Here is a 22,153-nt window from a genome sequence, read left to right as displayed (position 1 = left end):
GCTTTTTTGACTGTCGCTGCTTATTGATTGGATGTTTTCAGAGAACTACACATGATGACTCCAAGATCTTTCTTGAGTGGTAACAGCTAATTTAGACCCTATCATTTTGTATGTATAGGTGGGTTTATGTTTTCCAATGTGCATTACTTTACATTTATCAACACTGAATTTCATCTGTCATTTTGTTGCCCAGACATGCAGTTTTCTGAGATCCCTTTGTAACTCTTCACAGTCAGCTTTGGACTTAACTATCTTGAGTAGTTTTGGATTGTCTGCAGACTTTTCCTCACTGTTTACCCCTTTTCCAGATTATTTATCAATATGTTGAACAGCGCTGGTCCTGGTACAGATCCTTGGAGGACCCTATTCTTTACCTCTCTTAACTGTGAAATCGGATCATTTATTGCTATCCTTTGTTTCCTATCTTTTAACCAATTATTGATCCATGAAAGGACCTTCCCTCTTATCCTATGACTACTTAGTTTGCATAGGAGCCTTTGGTGAGGGACCTTGTCAAAGGCTTTCTGAAAGGTCAAGTACATTATATTCACTGGATCACCCTTGTCCACATGTTTGTTTGACTCCCACAAATAATTCTAATAGATTAGTGAGGTGTGATTTCTCTTTACAAAAGCCATGTTGACTCTTCACAAACATATCGTATTCATCTGTGTGTCTGATAATTCTGTTCTTTACTATAATTTCAACCAATTTGCCTGGTATGGAAGTTAGGTTTACTGGCTTGTAATTGCCAGGATTGCCTCTGGAGTCATCTGGTACAGAGGATGATTTAAGCCTCTTTCAGGACTTGCTGCTCTAACAAGCAGTCATTAATGATGTTTAGAAAATTTACTTCTACCTCCTGTTCTGAGGTGACATGTTTCCAGTCAACATGAGGATAGGTGAAATCCCTCATTCTTGTTGGGTTTTCTGTTTTTGTAGCCTCTCTAATCTCCCTGAGAATTTCACAATCACTGTCACCGTCCTGGGCACGGAGTGTAATCCTACTGCTATATTCTTTTTATTCAAGCATGTAATTTTGATTCATTTAAAATTTTAAATATGGTGTATATATGGTGAATAGACATATCTATTCAGGGGACACCATCATAGGGTCTAATCACATCAGCCACACCATCAGAGGCTCATTCACCTGCACATCTACCAATGTGATATATGCCATCATGTGCCAGCAATGCCCCTCTGCCATGTACATTGGCAAAACTGGACAGTCTCTACGTAAAAGAATCAACGGACACAAATCAGACATCAAGAATTATAACATTCAAGAACCAGTCGGAGAACACTTCAATCTCTTTGGTCGCTCGATTACAGACCTAAAAGTGGCAATTCTTCAACAAAAAAACTTCAAAAACAGACTCCAACGAGAGACTGCTGAATTGGAATTAATTTGCAAACTGGATACAATTAACTTAGGCTTGAATAAAGAGTGGGAGTGGATGTGTCATTACACAAAGTAAAACTATTTCCCCATGTTTATTTCCCCTCGTACTGTTCTTATAAAGTGCTGGAAATTGCCCACCTTGATTATCATTACAAAAGGTTCCCGCCCCCGCTCTCCTGCTGGTATTAGCTCACCTTTCCTGATCACTCTTGTTACAGTGTGTATGGTAACACCCATTGTTTCATGTTCTCTGTGTATATAAAATCTCACCACTATACTTTCAACGGTACGCATCCGATGAAGTGAGCTGTAGCTCATGAAAGCTTATGCTCTAATAAATTGGTTAGTCTCTAAGGTGCCACAAGTACTCCTTTTCTTTTTGCAAATACAGACTAACACGGCTGCTACTCTGAAACCTACTAAATAACCTTAGTAGAGCATTTGGTCAGTTCCTGTAGAAAGGAACTCGCAAAGTTAAGTTCTCATCAAGAAGCACTTAAGAAACAATGCATCTTGGAATGCTCCAATCCACATAAAAAGTCTTCCTGGAGACATTCAAGATACCATGCGGGCAATGGCTTCTGCCTGTAAAAACTGAGTGTCATGCATGGACATGTGACTTGCCCAGGTGACCCCAGAACTCCATCTTGGAGCTGGACTTTGCATAGGAGAGAAGAGGGGGTCTCCACCCACAAGAGAAAGTCTATTTAAGCCCATGGGAGACCCCTCCATTTTGTCTTCAGCTGGCTAAGGAGGTAGCCTCTCCACTCCTAAGGATACCTGAAAGAAAGTGGAACAAAAGACAGTAACTACAGGGGGTGTGAATGATTGCTGGACCTGGACTAGAAGGAGATTAGTCTGTAAAAGGAAACTTACTGGAACTGGTGAGGTTTCGTCTGAATTCAGTTTCATTAGACATGGACTTGTGGGTTTTATTTTATTTCGCTTGATAATTCACTTTGTTCTGTCTGTTACTACTTGGAACCGCTTAAATCCTACTTTCTGTATTTAATAAAATCACTTTTTATTTATTAATTAACTCAGAGTGTGTTTTAATACTGGTGGGGGTGTGGGAGGGGAACAGTTGTGCATATCTCTCTATCAGTGTTACAGAGGGTGAACAATTTATGAGTTTACCCCGTATAAGCTTTATACAGGGTAAAACAGATTTATTCAGGGTTTGGACCCCATTGGGAGTTTGGCATCCGAGTGTTAAAGACAGGCACACTTCTGTGAGCTGCTTTCAGTTAAGCCTACAGCTGTTAGGGGACGTGGTTCAGACCTGGGTCTGGGTTTGCAGCAGGCTAGTGGGTCTGTCTCAAACCAAGCAGGGTGCTGGAGTCCTAAGCTGATTGGGCAGGAAAGCAGGGGCAGAAGTAGTCTTGGCACATCAGGTGGCAGCGCCCAGGGGGTTTCTGTGATCCAACCCCTCACACACATGCCCAAGCCACCGGAGGCATCTCTGTTTGAGGAGTGTTTGCATGCAGTGTCGGTGACTGTGTCCCTCCAGGAGATTCCAAAAATTTGACGAAGGCAATGCATGTCAAAGCTGTTGAGCCTCTTTTCCTGATGAGCATATAAGGTCCGTGTCTCGCTCCCACACAAAAGTGTGCTGATAACACATGCACACAGATCTTTGTGTGTTCTGTCAGTTTGTTGTTTTGCCAGTGTAGGTGTGTTGTGGCAGGTTTTCCAATGTGGATCTTGAGTTCTGTTTCAAGTGAAAGGTTGACTGTGAGAGTGGACCCCAGGTATATGAACTTGTGCACCACTTCAAATTCATAGTTGTTGATCTTGCTTCCTCAACCCCTGGAAACATTATGCTCATATTTTTTAGGCTTATGGTAAGCCCAAAGTCTTGACAGGCTTTGGAAAAACTGTCCATAAGGTTTTGGAGATGAGCTTCTCTGTGGGTTGTCACTGCTGAGTCATGAGCAAAGAGGAGGTGTTGGTTAAGGGCCTCTGAGTCTTGGTTTTAGATCTGAGTCTTGCAAGATTGAACAGCTTTCCATCAGATCTTGTGTGCAAGTAGATTCCCTCAGTTGAGGAACCAAAAGCTTGTTTTAATAGTAAGGAGAAGAAGATCACAAACAGAGTTGTGGCAAGTACACAGCCTTGCTTAATTCTGCTACAAATCTGGAAGGCCTCAGAGACTGAGCTGTTGTATTGAACTATGCCGTCCATGTTTTCAAGGAAGGATTGAATCATGCTTAAAAGCTTGTGGGGGACATCCAATCTTTTTTAGAAGTGCAAATAGTCCACTTTTACTGACAAAGTCAAAAGCCTTTGTGACATCATCGAAGGCTATGTAAAGGGGATTTTTTTTTTGTTCTCTGCATTTCTCTTGTAGTTGTCTCAGTGAGAAGATTGTCACGTGAAGAGAAGGGAGTTACTTTATAAGTGGAGAACCAATGTTGAAGGCCAATTCAGTCAGAGTGGATGTGGTCCACTCCCAATAATTGATGAGGAGGTGTCAATACCAAGAGAGGGGAAATTGCTTTTGTAATGAGCCAGCCACTCCCAGTCCCTATTCAAGCCCAAATTAATGATGTTAAGTTTCCAAATGAATTGTAGCTTTGCAGTTTCTCTTTGAAGTCTGTTTTTGAAGTTTTTTTTGTTGAAGAATAACTACTTTTAAATCTGTGATAGAATGTCCAGGGAGATTGAAGTGTTCTCCTCCTGACTTTTTTGTATGTTACCATTTCTGATGTCCGATTTTTGTCCGTTTATCCTTTTATGTAGAGACTGTCCAGTTTGGCCAATGTACATGGCAGAGGGGCATTGCTGACACATTGTGGCATATAACACATTAGTAGATGTGCAGGTGAATGAGCCCCTGATGGTGTGGATGGTGTCATTGGGTCCTATGATGATGTCACTAGAGTATATATGGGGACAGAGAAGGCAATGGGGTTTGTTACAGGGATTGGTTCCTGGGTTAGTGTTTCTGTGGTGTGGTGTGTGGTTGCTGGTGAGTATGTGCTTCAGGTTTGGGGGCTGTCTGTAAGTGAGGATTGGCCTGCCTCCCAAGGCCTGTGCGAGTGAGGGATCGTTTTCCAGGATAGGTTGTAGATTGTCAATGATGCACTGGAGAGGTTTTAGCTGAAGGCTGTACGTGATGGCCAATGGTGTTCTGTTATTTTCCTTGGTGGGCCTGTCCTGTAGTAGATGACTTCTGAGTACCCGTCTCGCTCTGTCAATCTGTTTCCTCACTTCCCCAGGTGAGTATTGTAGTTTTAAGAATGCTTGATAGAGATCATGTAGGTGTTTGTCTGAGGGATTAGAGCAAATGCAGTTGTATCTTAGGGCTTGGCTGTAGACAATGGATTGTGTGATGTGTCCTGGATGGAAGCTGGAGGCATGTAGGTAAATATAGCAGTCAGTAGGTTTCCGGTATAGGGTGGTGTTTATGTGGCCATCACTTATTTGCACTGTAGTGTCCAGGAAGTGGATCTCTTGTGTGGACTGGTCCAGGCTGTGGCTGATGGTGTGGTGGAAATTGTTGAAATCCAGGTGGAATTATTCAAGGGTCTCATTCCGGTGGGTCCATATGATAAAGATGTCGTCAATATAGCATAAGTAGAGGAGGGATGCTAGGGAATGAGAGCTGAGGAAGTGTTGTTCTAAGTCAGCCACTCTTCAAAGAGAAACTGCAGAGCTACAATTCATTTGGAAACTTAATACCATCTTTGGGCTTGAATAGGGACTGGGAGTGGCTGGCTCACTACAAAAGCAATTTTCCCTCTCTTGGTATTAACACCTCCTCATCACTTATTGGGAGGGGACTACATCCACCGTGACTGAATTGGTCTTCAACATTGGTTCTCCACTTGTAAGGTAACTCCCTTCTCTTCATGTGCCATAATATATTTATGCCTGTATCTGTAATTTTCACTTCATGCATGTGAAGAAGTGGGTTTTTTACCCACGAAAGCTTATGCCCAAATAAATCTGTTAGTCTTTAAGGTGCCACCGGAGTCCTCGTTGTTTTTGTGGATATAGACTAACACGGCTACCCCTTTGATACTTGAAAACGTTGTGTTGATAATAGATGTTTAAGCTCTGAAGCCGCACTGTGATTCAGGATAGATTCAGTCTGCAAGGGTCCGAAATCTGTTTAGGACAACTTGGGCAAAGGCTTTTCCCATAAGGCTAAGAAGGGAAATGTCACGATATTTGTTACTGTAGCTCCTGTCACCCTTGTTTTTATAAAGAGTGATGATCATAGAATCAAAGAATATCAGGGTTGGAAGGGACCTCAGGAGGTCATCTAGTCCAACTCCCTGCTCAAAGCAGGACCAATCCCCAACTAAATCATCCCAGCCAGGGCTTTGTCAAGCCTGACCTTAAAAATATCTAAGGAAGGAGATTCCACCACCTCCCTACGTAACGCATTCCAGTGTTTCACCACCCTCCTAGTGAAAAAGTTTATCCTAATATCCAACCTAAACTTCCCCCACTGCAACTTGAGACCATTACTCCTTGTTCGGTCATCAGCTACCACTGAGAACAGTCTAGATCCATCCTCTTTGGAACCCCCTTTCAGGTAGTTGAAAGCAGCTATCAAATCCCCCCTCATTCTTCTCTTCCACAGACTAAACAATCCCAGTTCCCTCAGCCTCTCCTCGTAAGTCATGTGTTCCAGTCCCCTAATCATTTTTGTTGCCCTCCGCTGGACTCTTTCCAATTTTTCCACATCCTTCTTGTAGTGTGGGGCCCAAAACTGGACACAATACTCCAGATGAGGCCTCACCAATGTCGAATAGAGGGGAATGATCATGTCCCTCGATCTGCTGGCAATGCCCCTACATATACATCCCAAAATGCAATTGGCCTTCTTGGCAACAAGGGCACACTTTGACTCATATCCAGCTTCTCGTCCACTGTAACCCCTAGGTCCTTTTCTGCAGAACTGCTGCCTCGCCATTCGGTCCCTAGTCTGTAGCAGTGCATGGGATTCTTCCATCCTGAGTGCAGGACTCTGCACTTGTCCTTCTTGAACCTCATCAGATTTCTTTTGGGCCAATCCTCTAATTTGTCTAGGTTCCTCTATATCCTATCCCTACCCTCCAGCGTATCTACCTCTCCTCCCAGTTTAGTGTCATCTGCAAACTTGCTGAGGGTGCAATCCACACCATCCTCCAGATCATTTATGAAGATATTGAACAAAACCGGCCTGAGGACTGACCCTTGGGGCACTCCACTTGATACTGGCTGCTAACTAGACATGGAGCCATTGATCACTACCCTTTGAGCCCGACAATCTAGCCAACTTTCTATCCACCTTATAGTCCATTCATCCAGCCCATACTTCTTTAACTTGCTGGCAAGAATACTGTGGGAGACAGTGTCAAAAGCTTTGTTAAAGTCAAGGAATAACATGTCCACTGCTTTCCCCTCATCCACAGAGCCAGTTATCTCGTCATAGAAGGCAATTAGATTAGTCAGGCATGACTTGCCCTTGGTGAATCCATGCTGACTGTTCCAGATCACTTTCCTCTCCTCTAAGTGCTTCAGAATTGATTCCTTGAGGACCTGCTCCATGATTTTTCCAGGGACTGAGGTGAGGCTGATTGGCCTGTAGTTCCCAGGATCCTCCTTCTTACCTTTTTTAAAGATGGGCACTACATTAGCCTTTTTCCAGTTGTCCGGGACTTCCCCGGATTGCCATGAGTTTTCAAAGATAATGGCCAATGGCTCTGTAATCACATCCGCCAACTCCTTTAGCACTCTCGGATGCAGCGCATCCAGCCCCATGGACTTGTGCTTGTCCAGCTTTTCTAAATAGTCCCGAACCACTTCTTTCTCCACAGAGGACTGGTCACCTCCTCCCCATGCTGTGCTGCCCAGTGCAGTAGTTTGGGAGCTGACCTTGTTCGTGAAGACAGAGGCAAAAAAAGCATTGAGTACATTAACTTTTTCCACATCCTCTGTCATGAGACTGCCTCCCTCATTCAGTAAGGGGCCCACACTTCCCTTGAGTTTCTTCTTGTTGCTAACATACCTGAAGAAACCCTTCTTGTTACTCTTAACATCCCTTGCTAGCTGCAACTCCAGGTGTGATTTGGCCTTCCTGATTTCACTTCTGCATGCCCGAGCAATATTTTTATACTCATCCCTGGTCATTTGTCCAATCTTTCACTTCTTGTAAACCTCTTTTTTGTGTTTAAGATCAGCAAGGATTTCACTTTAAACCAAGCTGGTCGCCTGCCATATTTACTATTTTTTCTATACATCGGGATGGTTTGTCCCTGTAACCTCAGTAAGGATTCTTTAAAATACAGCCAGCTCTCCTGGACTCCTTTCCCCCTCATGTTATTCTCCCAGGGGATCCTGCCCATCAGTTCCCTGAGGGAGTCAAAGTCTGCTTTTCTGAAGTCCAGGGTCCGTATTCTGCTGCTCTCCTTTCTTCCCTGTGTCAGGATCCTGAACTCGACCATCTCATGGTCACTGCCTCCCAGGTTCCCATTCACTTTAGCTTCCCCTACTAATTCTTCCTGGTTTGTGAGCAGCAGGTCAAGAAGAGGTCTGCCCCTAGTTGGTTCCTCCAGCACTTGCATCAGGAAATTGTCCCCTACATTTTCCAAAAACTTCCTGGATTGTCTGTGCACCGCTGTATTGCTCTCCCAGCAGATATCAGGGTGATTGAAGTCTCCTATGAGAACCAGGGCCTGCGATCTAGTAACTTCCGTGAGTTGCCGGAAGAAAGCCTCGTCCACCTCATCCCCCTGGTCCGGTGGTCTATAGCAGACTCCCACCACGACATCACCCTTGTTGCTCACACTTCTCAACTTAATGCAGAGTCACTCAGGTTTTTCTGCAGTTTCATACTTGAGCTCTGAGCAGTCATACTGCTCCCTTACATACAGTGCAACTCCCCCACCTTTTCTGCCCTGCCTGTCCTTCCTGAACAGTTTATATCCATCCATGACAGTACTCCAGTCATGTGAGTTATCCCACCAAGTCTTTGTTTCCAGTCACATCATAATTCCTTGACTGTGCCAGGACTTCCAGTTCTCCCTGCTTGTTTCCCAGGCTTCTTGCATTTGTGTATAGGCACTTGCGGTAACTTGCTGATCGTCCCTCTTTCTCAGTATGAGGCAGGAGCCCTGCCCCTCTCGCGTGCTCCTGCTCGTGCTTCCTCCCGGTATCCACTTCCCCACTTACCTCAGGGCTTTGGTCTCCTTCCACTGGTGAACCTAGTTTAAATCCCTCCTCACTAGATTAGCCAGCCTGCTTGCGAAGATGCTCTTCCCTCTCTTCGTTAGGTGGAGCCTGTCTCTGCCTAGCACACCTCCTTCTTGGAACACCATCCCATGGTCAAATAATCCAAAGCCTTCTCTCCGACACCACCTGCGTAGCTATTTGTTGACTTTCACGATTCGACGGTCTCTACCCAGGCCTTTTCCTTCCACGGGGAGGATGGACGAGAAGACCACTTGCGCCTCAAACTCCTTTATCCTTCTTCCCAGAGCCACGTAGTCTGCAGTGATCCACTCAAGGTCATTCTTGGCAGTATCATTGGTGCCCACGTGAAGAAGCAGGAAGGGGTAGCGATCCGAGGGCTTGATGAGTCTCGGCAGTCTCTCCGTCACATCGTGAATCCTAGCTCCTGGCAAGCAGGCATCTCTCATTTCTTGCGGCACTTAGCCTTCTTTCCAGCACAGGCAGAGCAGTTTCTGAAGATGTTGCAGTAGAATAGGTTTTCTGCATTTTATGACCTCTGATGGTATGCAGTCTTTTCCAGGGGTCTTTCCATTGGGGAGATATATATGACAAGGCTAAGCTCTTCAACAGTTGGTTCATCATTGAGTTGGTTCATAACAGGAAGGCTTTCAGTGGTGTTGATGGCTGCATCCCTAACAATATTTTCATAAGAGTAAAGATCAGAGTAGTGTTCCACCCAGTGATTCATCTGCTTGGTGTGGTCGCTGATTGTTTCCACTGTTGTTGATTTCAGTGGGGCTCTCTTCTTTGAAGTTGGACCCAAGATTTCTTGATCCCCTCATACATGTTTCTGACATGCATAACACTGTTTAAAACTGCCCTACTGATAAGACTGGCATCCGATCTCACCTGTTCCAAATACTATATAAGCATATATATAATGTAGCCATGGGAATGATTATAGGACATGTTGTCATGTCTGGTATGCCTATGTTCTCCAAGACTTCGTGTGATGAATAAGAGGGAGCAGATGAAGTTTTAAGCAGAAGTTACTAGTAACTACTGCAAATTACTTGGAAGCTTCTTCAACCAAATCACAAACTGAATATTGACAAACAACTATGAGCCTCTAACGTGTATTACATGAATATCTATGCAGCACTGACTGAACTCCAAATGTCCTGATCTAGCGATCAATGTCCTTGGAGTAGACTCTCAAATGGACTTCAAGGGGCAGTCTCTTCCTTATGTTCCAAAAGTCCAGGCCAGATTTCTAGCCAGAATATTTTTAGGACATTACTATCTAGTCTAGATATTAGAATATGCTATATTTTATAAATTATTTCTGCAGTATCTTTCAGTATAGTTTCTTCATTACACCAATAAATAGGGAAAGGAAAAAGAAAATATATCAATACGTCTGTCAGTTTTCCCGCAAATCATCTGCGTGTTTGCATGTGGCATTGTTTTAGTCTTATGCAAAACAGGCAGTTCTCTTTAGCTAATGTTGCTTTACTTTTAAGATCAAATCTGTTCATATAGCTGGTAAAATGTTGGTGCTAATACACTTTTCCAAAGTAGTTGGACCAGCTGCTGTTGCAGTTAATGCTCACCCTTATTTTCACTAAGATAATCAAACTTTAAACCTACCATTAAAACTGAAATATAATGCTAAAAATTAAAGGTAGATCCTGAATTCTAGTTTAAACTTCAGATCTAGGGAGTGAGAGAAACCAAATAGAATCTAATAGTTTATTTTCAGCTGAAGATATTCTGTTTAAATGTACCATCTGAACAATGTAGCAAAGGCTTGTCAAGCAGTGCAGAGATTTTTAGGACAAGTGCTGTACCATTTACCAGTGCCTTATTCTAAACATGACTGACTGAAAACCTTTTCAAGAGGGACAACATACTGTGGTGTTACTGTACATAGGATTAAATATATGTTTTTGCACTGAATGCTGGCCAAATAGTTGGGACGTATCCAAAGAAAAATTTGTTGTGTATTAACACAGCAGAGAGTCCACTCAGTTTTTAAGTGATGCTCTCTTCACAGCTTTGCATTCAAGAATATAAAATAGCTTTTGAACTGAGGGAATGGTGTTGGTTCCTAAACTGCATATTATACCACTTAGGTAGTATATAATTTCAGGACTGGCTTTTTGTTTCTAAAGCAGTGTAGTACTGTGGGACAGTGTTTTATTTCAAGTCTGTTCTGCTGTTGAGGAGAGGCAAAATATTTCTCCGACTAAGATAAGTGACTGAATTTTGGTGTGCTGACTTGCTAGCAGTAAACAAATTAATGTGACATCAGGATATTATGATTAATTGCTTTATTGAAAATGAGTGATTTGGGAAATAATATTCAAAGAGCAGGATGTATAAATATCTTTCCCAACTATTCCCAGGGTAATAGTCATATGAACTAGGACAGATTTTAACATTTGTTAAAATGAAAGAATCAAACTGTAGATGTCTTCTGACAAGGTTGTTTGTTGACGGGTTGCTGTTCTGCGGCAGCTTTGGAATCTCTAACTCCCTCCCATACATCTGAAGTCATAACCTAGAGCACGGGTTCTCAAACTGGGGCTCAGGACCCCTCAAGGGGTCACAAGGCTATTACATGGGTGGTCGCGAGCTGTCATCCTCCACCCCAAATCCTGCTTTGCCTCCAACATTTATAATGGTGTTAAATATATAAACACGTGTTTTTAATTTATAAGGGGGGTCGAACTCAGAAGCTTGCTGTGTGAAAGGGGTCACCAGTAAAAAAAAGTTTGAGAACCACTGACCCAGAGACATAACTGTCCAATTTTGTGCAGTTCTGTATGACCGTGACATTACCCAGCGTACAATCTGGACTGATGAACAGCTGCGTCCCCTCAGTTCTCTCACCTGGGGTGTCTTTTACACTGCTTTGCTTAGAGCTACCATTCCTAGTCTGCTCCCTCTCAAACTCCAGCATGTAAATTACTCCCAGTTATACTCTGAGTGCTACCGTCAGCCACTCTTGAATTACACTGCAAAGTAACACCCGCAGATTTCCAGTCTTTCCTCAGAAATGTACATCTTGTACTGCCCAGCTCTCTCCTGGACAACACAAGCTCATAAGATTTGTCACTTTGTTAATGGAAAATAATATGCACAAATCCTGTTATCCGAAATGGAGTTTCCCAAACACTTCAATCTAAACACACTGGTTGAGATAAAACAAGTTTAATTAACTACAAAAGAGAGATTTTAAGTGATTACAAGTAATGAAGCATAAAAGTCAAACTTGTTACAAGAAAATAAAAGTAAATCTCAACTAATGCCTAACTTAACAAGCTAGAGTGAATTCAAAGCAAAGGTCTCCCTCACTACATATTTTAGCAGTCTTACTGGCTGAATCTTTCAGTCAGGATCCCTCTCCCAGTCCAAAGCTGTTCCCTTTGTTCTTCAGGTGTTGTGGATGCTGTGGGTAAAGTTAAAAGAGCAATAATTTGGAGCGTCTCCACTCTTTCCTTTTATAATCCTTTCTCTTCTTTGAGAATCATCTCCAGCTGAGATTCAGGAGACATAAAGTCTGTGTCAATCCGAACCCTCAGCTGTTTTTGTCAAGATGTAGATTTCTGCTCATGTCCTCTTTCCTGCCAAAGAATGGTCAGTTAACCAGGTGATAGTCCATTTAATTTGTTGACACCTGCTTGAGGCGTTGGATAACCTTTTTGTCTCTGGGTGGTTTGTGACTCTTCCCCAGACTCAGAACATATCATTAGTAATATCTTGCAGTAGAATCCTATAACTTTACATAGTGTTGCTTCACATTTTACCAAGAGTTTTCAAATGATACACAAGGCATACTTTGTATGAAATTTATCATAGTCATGTAAAAGGGGTGAACATAGGGGTATACCTTGTCACCCATTTCATGCCATTTTAATAGGTTGATTTGCATATTTGAAAATAACTATAATAACTATAAACTTCCATTTAGAAAAAATGGCAGTTCAGTGCTAGTGAAAGGCAGTGGTGTGACATCCCTGATGTATGAAATTCTATATATATTTGGACAAGTTTTCTACTGCTCTGTCAGCATGCCTTAAGGCTAGTCTGGGGCAGAGCATATTCTCTAGAGCATTGGTTCTCAAACTTATTTGATTGTGCCCCCCTTCTGTGTGTCTGTAGTCATTTACACCTCTCCCCCAAGTACATATACCATCATGCAGCTGCGTAGGGAGAGTGGAGAGCAGTGGCTGCTGGCTGGGCACTCAGCTCTGAAGGCAGTGCACCCCAGGAGCAACGCAAAAATAAGGGTGGCAATGTAAAAAGTGATATTCGTCAATATCACTTTTCACAGCAGACTTAGCACCCCCTTGCTGCTGCTACTCCGGGGCTGACAGCTGGAGCTCTGCCATCTCCAGGGGAGAGACGAGGGGAAGAGAGGCTGAGCTGCCTCGCAGTGAGGGATTGGGGAGTGGGGGAAGGAGAGCACCAGCCCGATGAGGGATTGATTAGGCAGGAGGGAAGAGAGTCCTAGGTCAACAGGGCTCTGGATTTCTCCTTTATCCCTGCCTCCTGAGTGTCCATGTCCCTTCTGCATGAGACCCAGCCACCTGGGGCCAACAGCCAGAGCTTTATAATAATAATAATTAATAATAATAATAAAAAAGGCAGGGTGGGGGAGCACAGAACCTGCACCTCCCTTGGCACATTCCTGTGCATCCTTTGGGAGGCCTACCCCATAGTTTGAGAACCACTGCTCTAGACCAGTGGTTCTCAACCTATTTTCTTGTTGTGTGTTTTCAGTGGTCTGCAAACACATGCTACAATGAAGTACCCGTCCTGTTCTTAAAGGGACAGCTCCTATTAACTGAGCTACACGCTATTTTTCATTGTATTTCTAATGTAACATCCCAATTCATTTGTTTTGCATTATAAAATTATTGCAGTTACTCAAGGGACTTCACATTCTTCACAGAAATAATGTGTATGTATTCATATATGTATAATTTGTTTATACTACATACAAAATGCTATACTAAAAGAACATGAAGTTTGCCAAGTCAAGCACTCACACTTGGAAATGCCTGAATTAAGTTTGCCTGAGCATTATGGTACAGTATGTACTTTCATGATTGCATTCTATTTTTTTCTCCTGTGTGGTTGGTCGGCAAGATTTGGACCCAGGATCTTCAGATGCACAGCATACACTTCTTCTGCTTGAGCTAAAGAAGCAACTAGAAGCCAAAGTAGGCTAATGGAGAGTAGAGGAAAATGATGCAGTTTGCTGGTGTGTTACACAACTATTTGTGATAACCAGCACACAACTGCTGTATCAGGATTACTGTGTTATCTTCCTACTTTTGGTAGCTGAGTGTTGTTTAGTGGTTAGAGCAGTGATTACAGATGGGGTAACCAAGCTCATAGGGCTGGGACAGTCATTCTGAAAGATAGTGTGGTCAAGAAGATAGCACTTGGCGCTTTCATAGTAGAGACCTAGGTTCTATTCCCAGCTCTGTCAGAACTGGCTTTGTGGAACTTGTACAACTTCTCACTTTGTAAAAGGCTGTTTGGGGGAATGTTGTTTGCCTAGTTGTTTGCCTCTGATTCTAGGGCTTGTCTACACTGGCAAGTTTCTGTGCAGTAAAGCAGCTTTTTGTGCTGAAACTGCAGACGTGTACACACTGCCAAGCCACTTTGTGCGCAGAAACTCCTCAGTTGCAGCTCTGCAAAAAAACCCACCTCGATGAGAATTGTAAGGCTATTTGCACAGAGGCTCCAGCGCTCTATTGCCAATGTAGATACTTGATTGCTTTCTGCGCTGTAATTGGCCTTCAGGGCTGTCCTGTAATGCCTTAAGTGACCATGCTCCTTGTTTTGAACTGGGCTGCCTTGGAGACATGCACCCCTCCCATTTCAAATCAAAGTTTCTGACAGCTGTTGCTCCGGGACACAAAGCAAACCATTAATGTGGAGTGCTCCTGCTGTTGAACACAGAGAGGTGTCTGTGTGTGAGAGGCTGATGTCGGGGTTTCCCCTCCCCCTGCCTCAGGACTGGTTGCTTCCTCCCGCTGTCTGAACTTACAAGACAGCATGCTGACACACTCTGTCCCCCAAAACAGTCTCTCTCTCCCCCACCACACATACTCCCTGTGTCACGCTCTTCCCCGCCCCCACACTTCAGTTGAAAAGCAGCTGGCAATGCAGTAGGATGCCCATGGAACAATGGGATTGGGAAACCTGCATCATGTGATGCTGGGCCTGCCCCATGAGGCATTGCAAACCTTTCCCAAAGCGCCCTGCTGCCAATTGCACCGTGGGATAGCTACCACAATGCACTGCTGTCTTTGCCATTGCAAGAACTGCTAATGTGGATGTGACAGCAGTTTAATTCCAGCATTTGAATAAAAATGGTATAACTTGTGGCGCAGAAACTTGCCAGTGTAGACATACCATTAGAGGTGTGAGTGAAGCTTTGGTCAGTGATTAGGATTGTCAACTGTGCAGCAATACGAACAGCACTCAGCTGAAGAAATGAGACAAGTACCCATGTGTGACGGGTTCCCCCCGGGGTGCCAGCTTGAACTGGGGTAACACTGAGCCCCCCAGACCGACTAGCCTGGGCTTCCTTTACACTGTACTGCTGTGACCAACCTGCCAAGCCCCCTCCCAGGCTCCAGCACACACACCCTGCTACGGTACATACAGATGCTGTGATCAACTCTGCACAGGGAGGCTACAGCTAAGGAACTGCCCAGCTACTCAAGTGCACACCCCCTTCTTAAGGGTAAACCCAAAATTATACCATCTTGCGCTGCACAGAGATCTGTACAGCGTAAACTCCTGACAGTTGCCCCCCCCTCAATTGTGGAGAAGGATATGTACAACAGATTTCTGCCCCAAGTTATAAATTCCCACACACTGGCTTTAGACAAAGCAAAAGTTGACTCGGGGGGGGGGGGGGGGCTTATACTGGCTGGACCTCCTGAGCAGCAGCCCTGTGTGGGGCAATCTGTGTGCGGGCAGCTCAGTTGGGGATCCAGGTGGAGGGGCGGTTTGGCTGAACAGGGACTTGTTGGGTGGGTTCTGGGTACAATGGTAATGGGATTCTGCAGGGGGGTCCAGGTGAAGGTGGTTTGGGCTCAGCATGGGGGGGTCTGGGTGTGGGGGATTAGTGGGGGTTCCAGATGCTGGTGGAGTGGTGCTCAGTGGGGTGGGGAACCAGGTGCAGCTGGTTGGCACTTGGTGGGGTGGGGATCTGGGTGTGGGTGGCTCGTCAGGGTGGTCCAGTTGCAGGGGGAGTGGGGCTCACTGGGGTGGGGGGGCTCGGTGAGGTAACGGGGTCTGGATGCATGGGGGTTGGGTGGATGGGGGAGCAGCTCCCTATACAGGGATCCCTCCCCCTGCAGCTGAGGAGTGATGGATGCAGGAAGCGAGTGTGTGTGGGGAGTTCGGAGAGCTTCCTGCAGCTGGGGAAGAAATCTGGGGGTGGGTCTGACCTGGCCCCGGATGCCATGCAGGGAAAGAGGAAGTCCCATGCTCCCCAGCCAAACTGGGACTAGCAGCTGATTCTGGCACAGGGTAGGAGCCACTGGCCAGGTCTTCCCCAGTGCCGCCCTGTGCCCCACAGTGATTTACCTCACCGCTGGCTGCCCTGGGCATCTGAAACATAATGCTGTGGAGAGTCACATGACTGCTCTTGTGGCTTCCCTTTGCTTCCCTATCAGAAAGTCATTCTTCTGCGGGGAAGCAAAGAATCCCTCCAGGAGTAGAATTTTCAAGCTTCTGAAAGTTGTTACATAGTTTATGCTGGCTTGTCTGGAAAATTAAACTACTGTTTGCCTTTCTTGCACCGCTAACAACTTGATTGTAACTGAACAACTTAGATCCAATTTCATGGCTTCTGAGTCATCACAGACCTCTGATCAGAGTGCACATTTGAACAAGTTCTACCTCAGACCTTTGCCGTGTTCTTCTCCCAAAGCATTAGTTGTGTGGCTGACGCACAGTAGGCCCATATTTTCCCATCTCGGACTGGCGGTTAATTTCTACTGTTCTTTTCTGCCACTCTTCCTTCAGCCTCTCTTTCCTCTGATTCGTAGTTCAGGGCTGCTGTGCTTGATGTCACTCAGAATTTGTCTACACTGCAGTAAAATAGGAAAAACAGAGGTGTTAAAGAACTTTATTTTAAAAATTGTCAGAAGTTGCAGGAGTTGTCTTCAAGCAGGATAATCGTGGAGGACCAATCATAGTTGAAGAAGGATAGAGTACCACTATTTTTTTCCCCAATTCCCTAGACACATCAAAGACAAGTAATGACTTTAACTTTTACATTTATCCGGAAGAGCACACAACCTTTTTTCTTGACAGAGTTCATAGGTATTTTTCAAAAACTGTTTACAGTTAGAGGAATGTGGAACAGATCAGAAGATAAGATAAATGTGTCATGCTTCTGAAATTTAACCCTGTGCTTTTTATATTGCAGGAATAGAATCTTATTGTGATGTGCGTATGCTGTAAGGACAGGGAAGTTTTCAGAGATCTTCACTTTATTTTCTTGTCTAAATAAATTAAACAAAGTTCATACTGTTATCTCACTCCCCATCACTGAATTATTAATTTTAATTATTCTCTGTGAATGTAAATAAATGCCATCTGTCAGCCAGTTAGAAATGTAAATAAGTAGTGATTGCAATCTTTGCAACTACAGCTTGTAGAATTGAACGGAGAAGCCGAGAAGATGACCTAGGTGACTTTATTCTATAGGGAACAATTATAATGCTGAGGTCACCTAAAATTGATTAGTAGTACCCAAGTGCTTAACTTTATTAAGTGCCATTGATTCCAATTGGACTGTTTAGTGTGTGATACACAGTACATAGATAATTTTTTTTGCAGGATACAGGCCTAGCTCTTCCTAGCTGCGGACTCTCCCAGCACATTGGACAGTAGTTCTTATGTACGCAAGCTCATAGCAAACATGATTTTCTATAAGCTTTCTCCATGAAAATCAAAGTAGTTTTGATGGCTAATAGAATTAAATGCACTAATTCATATACTTCATCTAATATATCCTGTGTCTAAAATCTTAGATATTCACAAAGGTAGGTAGTTTTGAAGTCTGACTGTTGAGACTAGAGAGATCAATAAAAGGTTAATCTACAAGAAGGGCTGGATTAACCCGTCCCTGGTCCCTAGGGAAACATACACTTCTGGGATCCTGCCTTCTAATCTGAATAACAGCAGCAGCCTCCGGTTCCTTTTTTTTTATTCATTGCTGGTCCCAAAAGAGGCATTGTTTGCTATAATAGTCACAAAATGACGGGAAATGCAAGCATAAAGGTGGGAGGACACGGAGGAGGAGAGACGGAAGGAAGGGAAAAATACACTTCAGTGATGTTCCCTCCCATACATGCCATTGCAGTAAATTCCCATCCCAGACAGTACGTTTACTACTGTTGTCTGTACACTTACTACTAGTGGCTTCTTTATCCAGTGCCACCTTCCTCTCCTTTACTATGTTGGGAATGGAAAAGTGAGTCTCTGTTGTGTGGTGGAAGGGTGAGGACTATCTCTTCCCACTCATCCACTGGTGCAGATGTGTGCGTGAACTGAAAAAACTTCACTCACTTGAGTGAGTGGTGGCGTTACCTAGCACACGGGTCATAATACCCCTCAAGTAAGTGAAGTTCTTTCAGTTCACGCAAAAATCTGCATTGGCCAAAGCAAAACGTTGGTCGTTCTCCCCCCGCCCTCCCAATTGGGGTCCTACTAAGCATATGCCTAGTTTGCCTATGAGTTGCTCTGGTCCAATCTGCAAGGTGTAATTTATCAAATGAGTCATTTAAAAGGTTTAGAACACTGAAAATATTGGATTTTTTTTTCAACATTTTCCCCAGAATTAAATCTTACCTAGACCTCTGGTGTAAAATTGGTACAGGAATTATTTCATCTTCATAGAAACCAAACAAAATTTAACTATAAATGGAAATATCAACTCAGCCTTATAGCTTCTATTGAACAGCTACCAGTACATACATAATATCGATATAAAAAAAAGTTTATAAGTGGGAATCAGTTGTTTTTTCTAATACTGTACTTTATTTCTATTTAACATACTAACAACTATTCAAAGGTTGCAGCCGTATCTGGAATGGTGTTAGTAACTGAGTCAATGCTTCGCTGCGTAATGTAAGCTACTAGGATTCCTACGGCATAGCACATGGTGTACCAATGTTCTTTTTTAAATTGACAGGTCCATGTAAATCCTTGTTTTTATCAATCACCTGAGAATAGCCATCTATTACCATTGGAAACAGATGAATGGCACGCTTTGAGCCCAGGTGACAGCTTTTCCCTGTTAATCGACAAATACATTTTCAAGGTCCTCTCTACACACTCAGATGTGGAAAGCACACTAAGGTAACGATATCTGATGTGGAAAAACCAATAGTAATACTAGTTGTAACAGAAACTTGTTAATTATAGTTTTCTAAGGCACAACAGATCTTGAATGAACAAAAAATAAATCCAAATAAACATCTGCTTAAAGTCAAGTTTAAATTATTTTATCTCTTCATTAAGAAGATAGAGGGAAAGCATGAAGTAACTAGATCAATCCATATCCGATATATACTGCAGTCCCAATCCTGGAGCCCCAGTGAGTGATTTATTGTAGTATCTGGCGGGGAGGTTGTGGGGAATGAGAAACATGTACCTGCTTTATCATTCGTACCTGTCAGTGTTTTAATAAATAGAATCAAAAGCGCTTTTGTATCTCATGGGTGAGATTTTCAAAGGCATGGCACCCAACTTCCATTGAAAACCTGTGTTGTAGAAAGTGTGGGGAAAATTGAACTTTACTTAAATAGGTAGTATAATGTTAAATGTAATTTTAATTTAAAAAATAAGCTTTGCTTAGCAACCAATAAAAGGATTCTATGTCCATACATCCTGATCTTACAAGTAGGAATCTTGTTTTAAAGACATTTTAGATGTAACCCTTTAGATCTAACTTTTTTTCTGGTAAGTGAGTTACCAAAATATTTATTGGTGGAGGAGCAGAAAAATTACCACGAACACCACTCTTGGGGGACAACTGATTTGAAAGAATGAAACATTTACATTGCTGATAGACACTGTATGTCAGATGGTTCCTATAGTAACCAAAAATTACTGCATACCTTACATTTTCAATCCATTGTGCATTTTCTTTGATACTACACACTGTCCAAGTTGTGGAGAGGAGAGAGCTAGTAGACGGGCAAATGTTAAAGTACAGTTGAAGATCCTGAATCATATTTTAAACTCTTAGAAATTTTTAAACTTCAGAATTTTTTTTTAAAATACACTGACTTCTAGTTTTCCCAAGGGCACTAAAGTTGTCCACAAGCCTCAAGACTGGAACAGCCAACAAGATTTCTGTTTTTTAAAAAAAGCAAAAACCTTTGTAAAGATTGAAAAATGTAAATAGATGAGTGTCAAATTTCAGCCTAGCGCAAATGTTTATCAATTGCCAGCTATTTTATGACAAAACAATGTATGTTGAATTATACAAGTGTGTAAGTAGAAATTAAACCTATGCGCAAATACCGTGCTGAATTAGGCCCCAAATGAAGAAGTGCATTTAATTTATTATATATAGTCTTGTTTACTATTTCTGATTTATAAAGCAACAACAATCTGTACTCTCTACTTTGAAATAAGCTAGTAGGAGAGAATGAAAAATGAGCTACTGCTACAGGGAATGAAAAATGAATGTTTGTTTGAGATATGAGAGCTGGGAATGAAAGTTGGCTTTTCTTTCTGTTCTATTTTAGGATTTTATGCTGCTGATTACTTCTGTAATATTTGTATCTTTTAGAATTTGAATAACATACTTCAAAACCTGTATTCATTTTATGGTAAAAATTATCATTTACAATACTACTACTGCGTTATTGAAAATTAACAGCTCCTACAGTTAAATGAAGGCAGAAACCAATTTATTTTATGGTCAGTAATGCAAATCTAGTTTCACCTTGTCATATTGGGGTTTTGTATGGTCTTGGATCGTAAGTTGTGCTGACTGATGATTTGTTGCTTTTAGGCAACCATGTAGTTTGTTGCCTAGATACATCATAGTAAAAAATTGCCAACAGACTTAAGAGAACGTTATTCTAGCACCATTAATATGTATGGTAGATGCAATACAGTAGAGGTTTCTTGTTGGTCTCTTAATATCTGAAACTGAGGTTTGCTTCTATGTTATGACATTTGAGTGGAAATAGACATTTAGAATACAAATAAACTTGTGTTCAGTTCAAATAGATAAAGGAAGTTTTTGAATTTTTTTTCCACTAAAAGATGCATTTTAATATACTATAGGAAAAATAGCAAGATTGCTGCAGATGAAACAGCAAATAAATCCTCTTCAAGTGGTCATCCTATCAAGATGTCTTGTGATCCATCTTTAGTAGAATTAACATCATGTTCCAATAATAACATACAAGTGAAAGTACATTCTCTATTGGAAAGGACAGCAGAAATTCCAAAAAATGAGACTTCTTCCAAGAGTTTGGTGGGTGTTAATATCTGATTAAATATTGCAACATGTCTGTATTTTTGGAAGGGTGGTCTGAAAATCGGGTAAAATGAAAATTGTTTTTGTTCTTGTCTCTGTACCTTTTTAAAACCCATCATGGGGGAGTAGGTTCTTTGACAAATCAAGAGGCTGTTTGAGAATACATTATCTTGATTTTATGTACTATAATAGAATTTCCAAAAAATTTTTGCTTATCACAAAAGCCGTAAGCTGACGTGCCTGAACTTTTCCTTATACCTTATAAACAGGTGCAAAGCAGTAAAAGATTTCTTCAGAACAAAGAATGGCTTTGTAAGTGAGTGATATCAGAAATAAAATCTGTATTTTGTGGGAGAAACAAGTGTTGAGTTCTGCTTATGTCCTTACAAATCCTGTTGCGTTCCAAAGCACCGTGATATACTGAAAAAAAGGGTAAGGTCAGGACTCTGACTGTGAACAGGGACGTGCCCCAAAAGCCATTGCCTAGGGGAATGTACAACACAACACAGTGCTTGTACCCTGCTGAAAAGCCTCTGAAGTTCACATGTATCTAGAACTGTCGACACACTGTTCTGGGTCTAGGTCAGGGAATAAGATCCACATGTATTGTTCACACAGCTTCTTCCAGTTGGTTACAGCTCTGGAACTGTGTGTTCAGGATCAGACAGAATACAGAAAAAAGGTTCATATTACCCTGCTTTTGTAGTGTTAATGTTTCCTTATGTTTGTGGTAAAGAGGCTTAGAGCCAGAGTTTGCAAACAGAACCGAATTTTCAAAACTCTAATGTCTTGTTATCTTACTCTGGCGGAGTAAAAATGGCTTTCAGATAGTGTAATTATTGAGATGCCAATTTGATTTTATTTTTACTACTGTTGCTTTTCTAATGGAGAAAGCAATATAATGCAAAGACAGATGCAGGACAATTGCTCTTTGATAACATACTATAGCTGATATTTTTCTTTATAAGTACAATTGAAATGCCAGCCTTCATCACACTTACGAGACTTCCAAAATATATTTTATCCCTTCTTAAAAG

The 22,153-nt window shown here is 42.4% G+C and overlaps 1 protein-coding gene across 5 annotated transcripts in view; it reads left to right on the top strand.

Moving 5' to 3' along the window:
• APLF (aprataxin and PNKP like factor) overlaps positions 1-22,153 on the top strand; it is a 91,580-nt gene that overhangs the window by 8,740 nt on the left and 60,687 nt on the right. For all 5 annotated transcript variants that reach the window (XM_073339432.1, XM_073339431.1, XM_073339434.1 and 2 more), the window contains exons 3-4: positions 18,810-18,976; positions 20,921-21,113. In XM_073339432.1, the coding sequence (XP_073195533.1) occupies positions 18,810-18,976; positions 20,921-21,113 (360 nt within the window). The remainder of the gene's footprint in view (positions 1-18,809; positions 18,977-20,920; positions 21,114-22,153) is intronic.

Source organism: Lepidochelys kempii, chromosome 3 (assembly GCF_965140265.1).
Source record: "Lepidochelys kempii isolate rLepKem1 chromosome 3, rLepKem1.hap2, whole genome shotgun sequence".
Taxonomy (NCBI): Eukaryota; Metazoa; Chordata; order Testudines; family Cheloniidae; genus Lepidochelys; species Lepidochelys kempii.
This window is presented reverse-complemented; position numbering and strand designations above follow the sequence as displayed.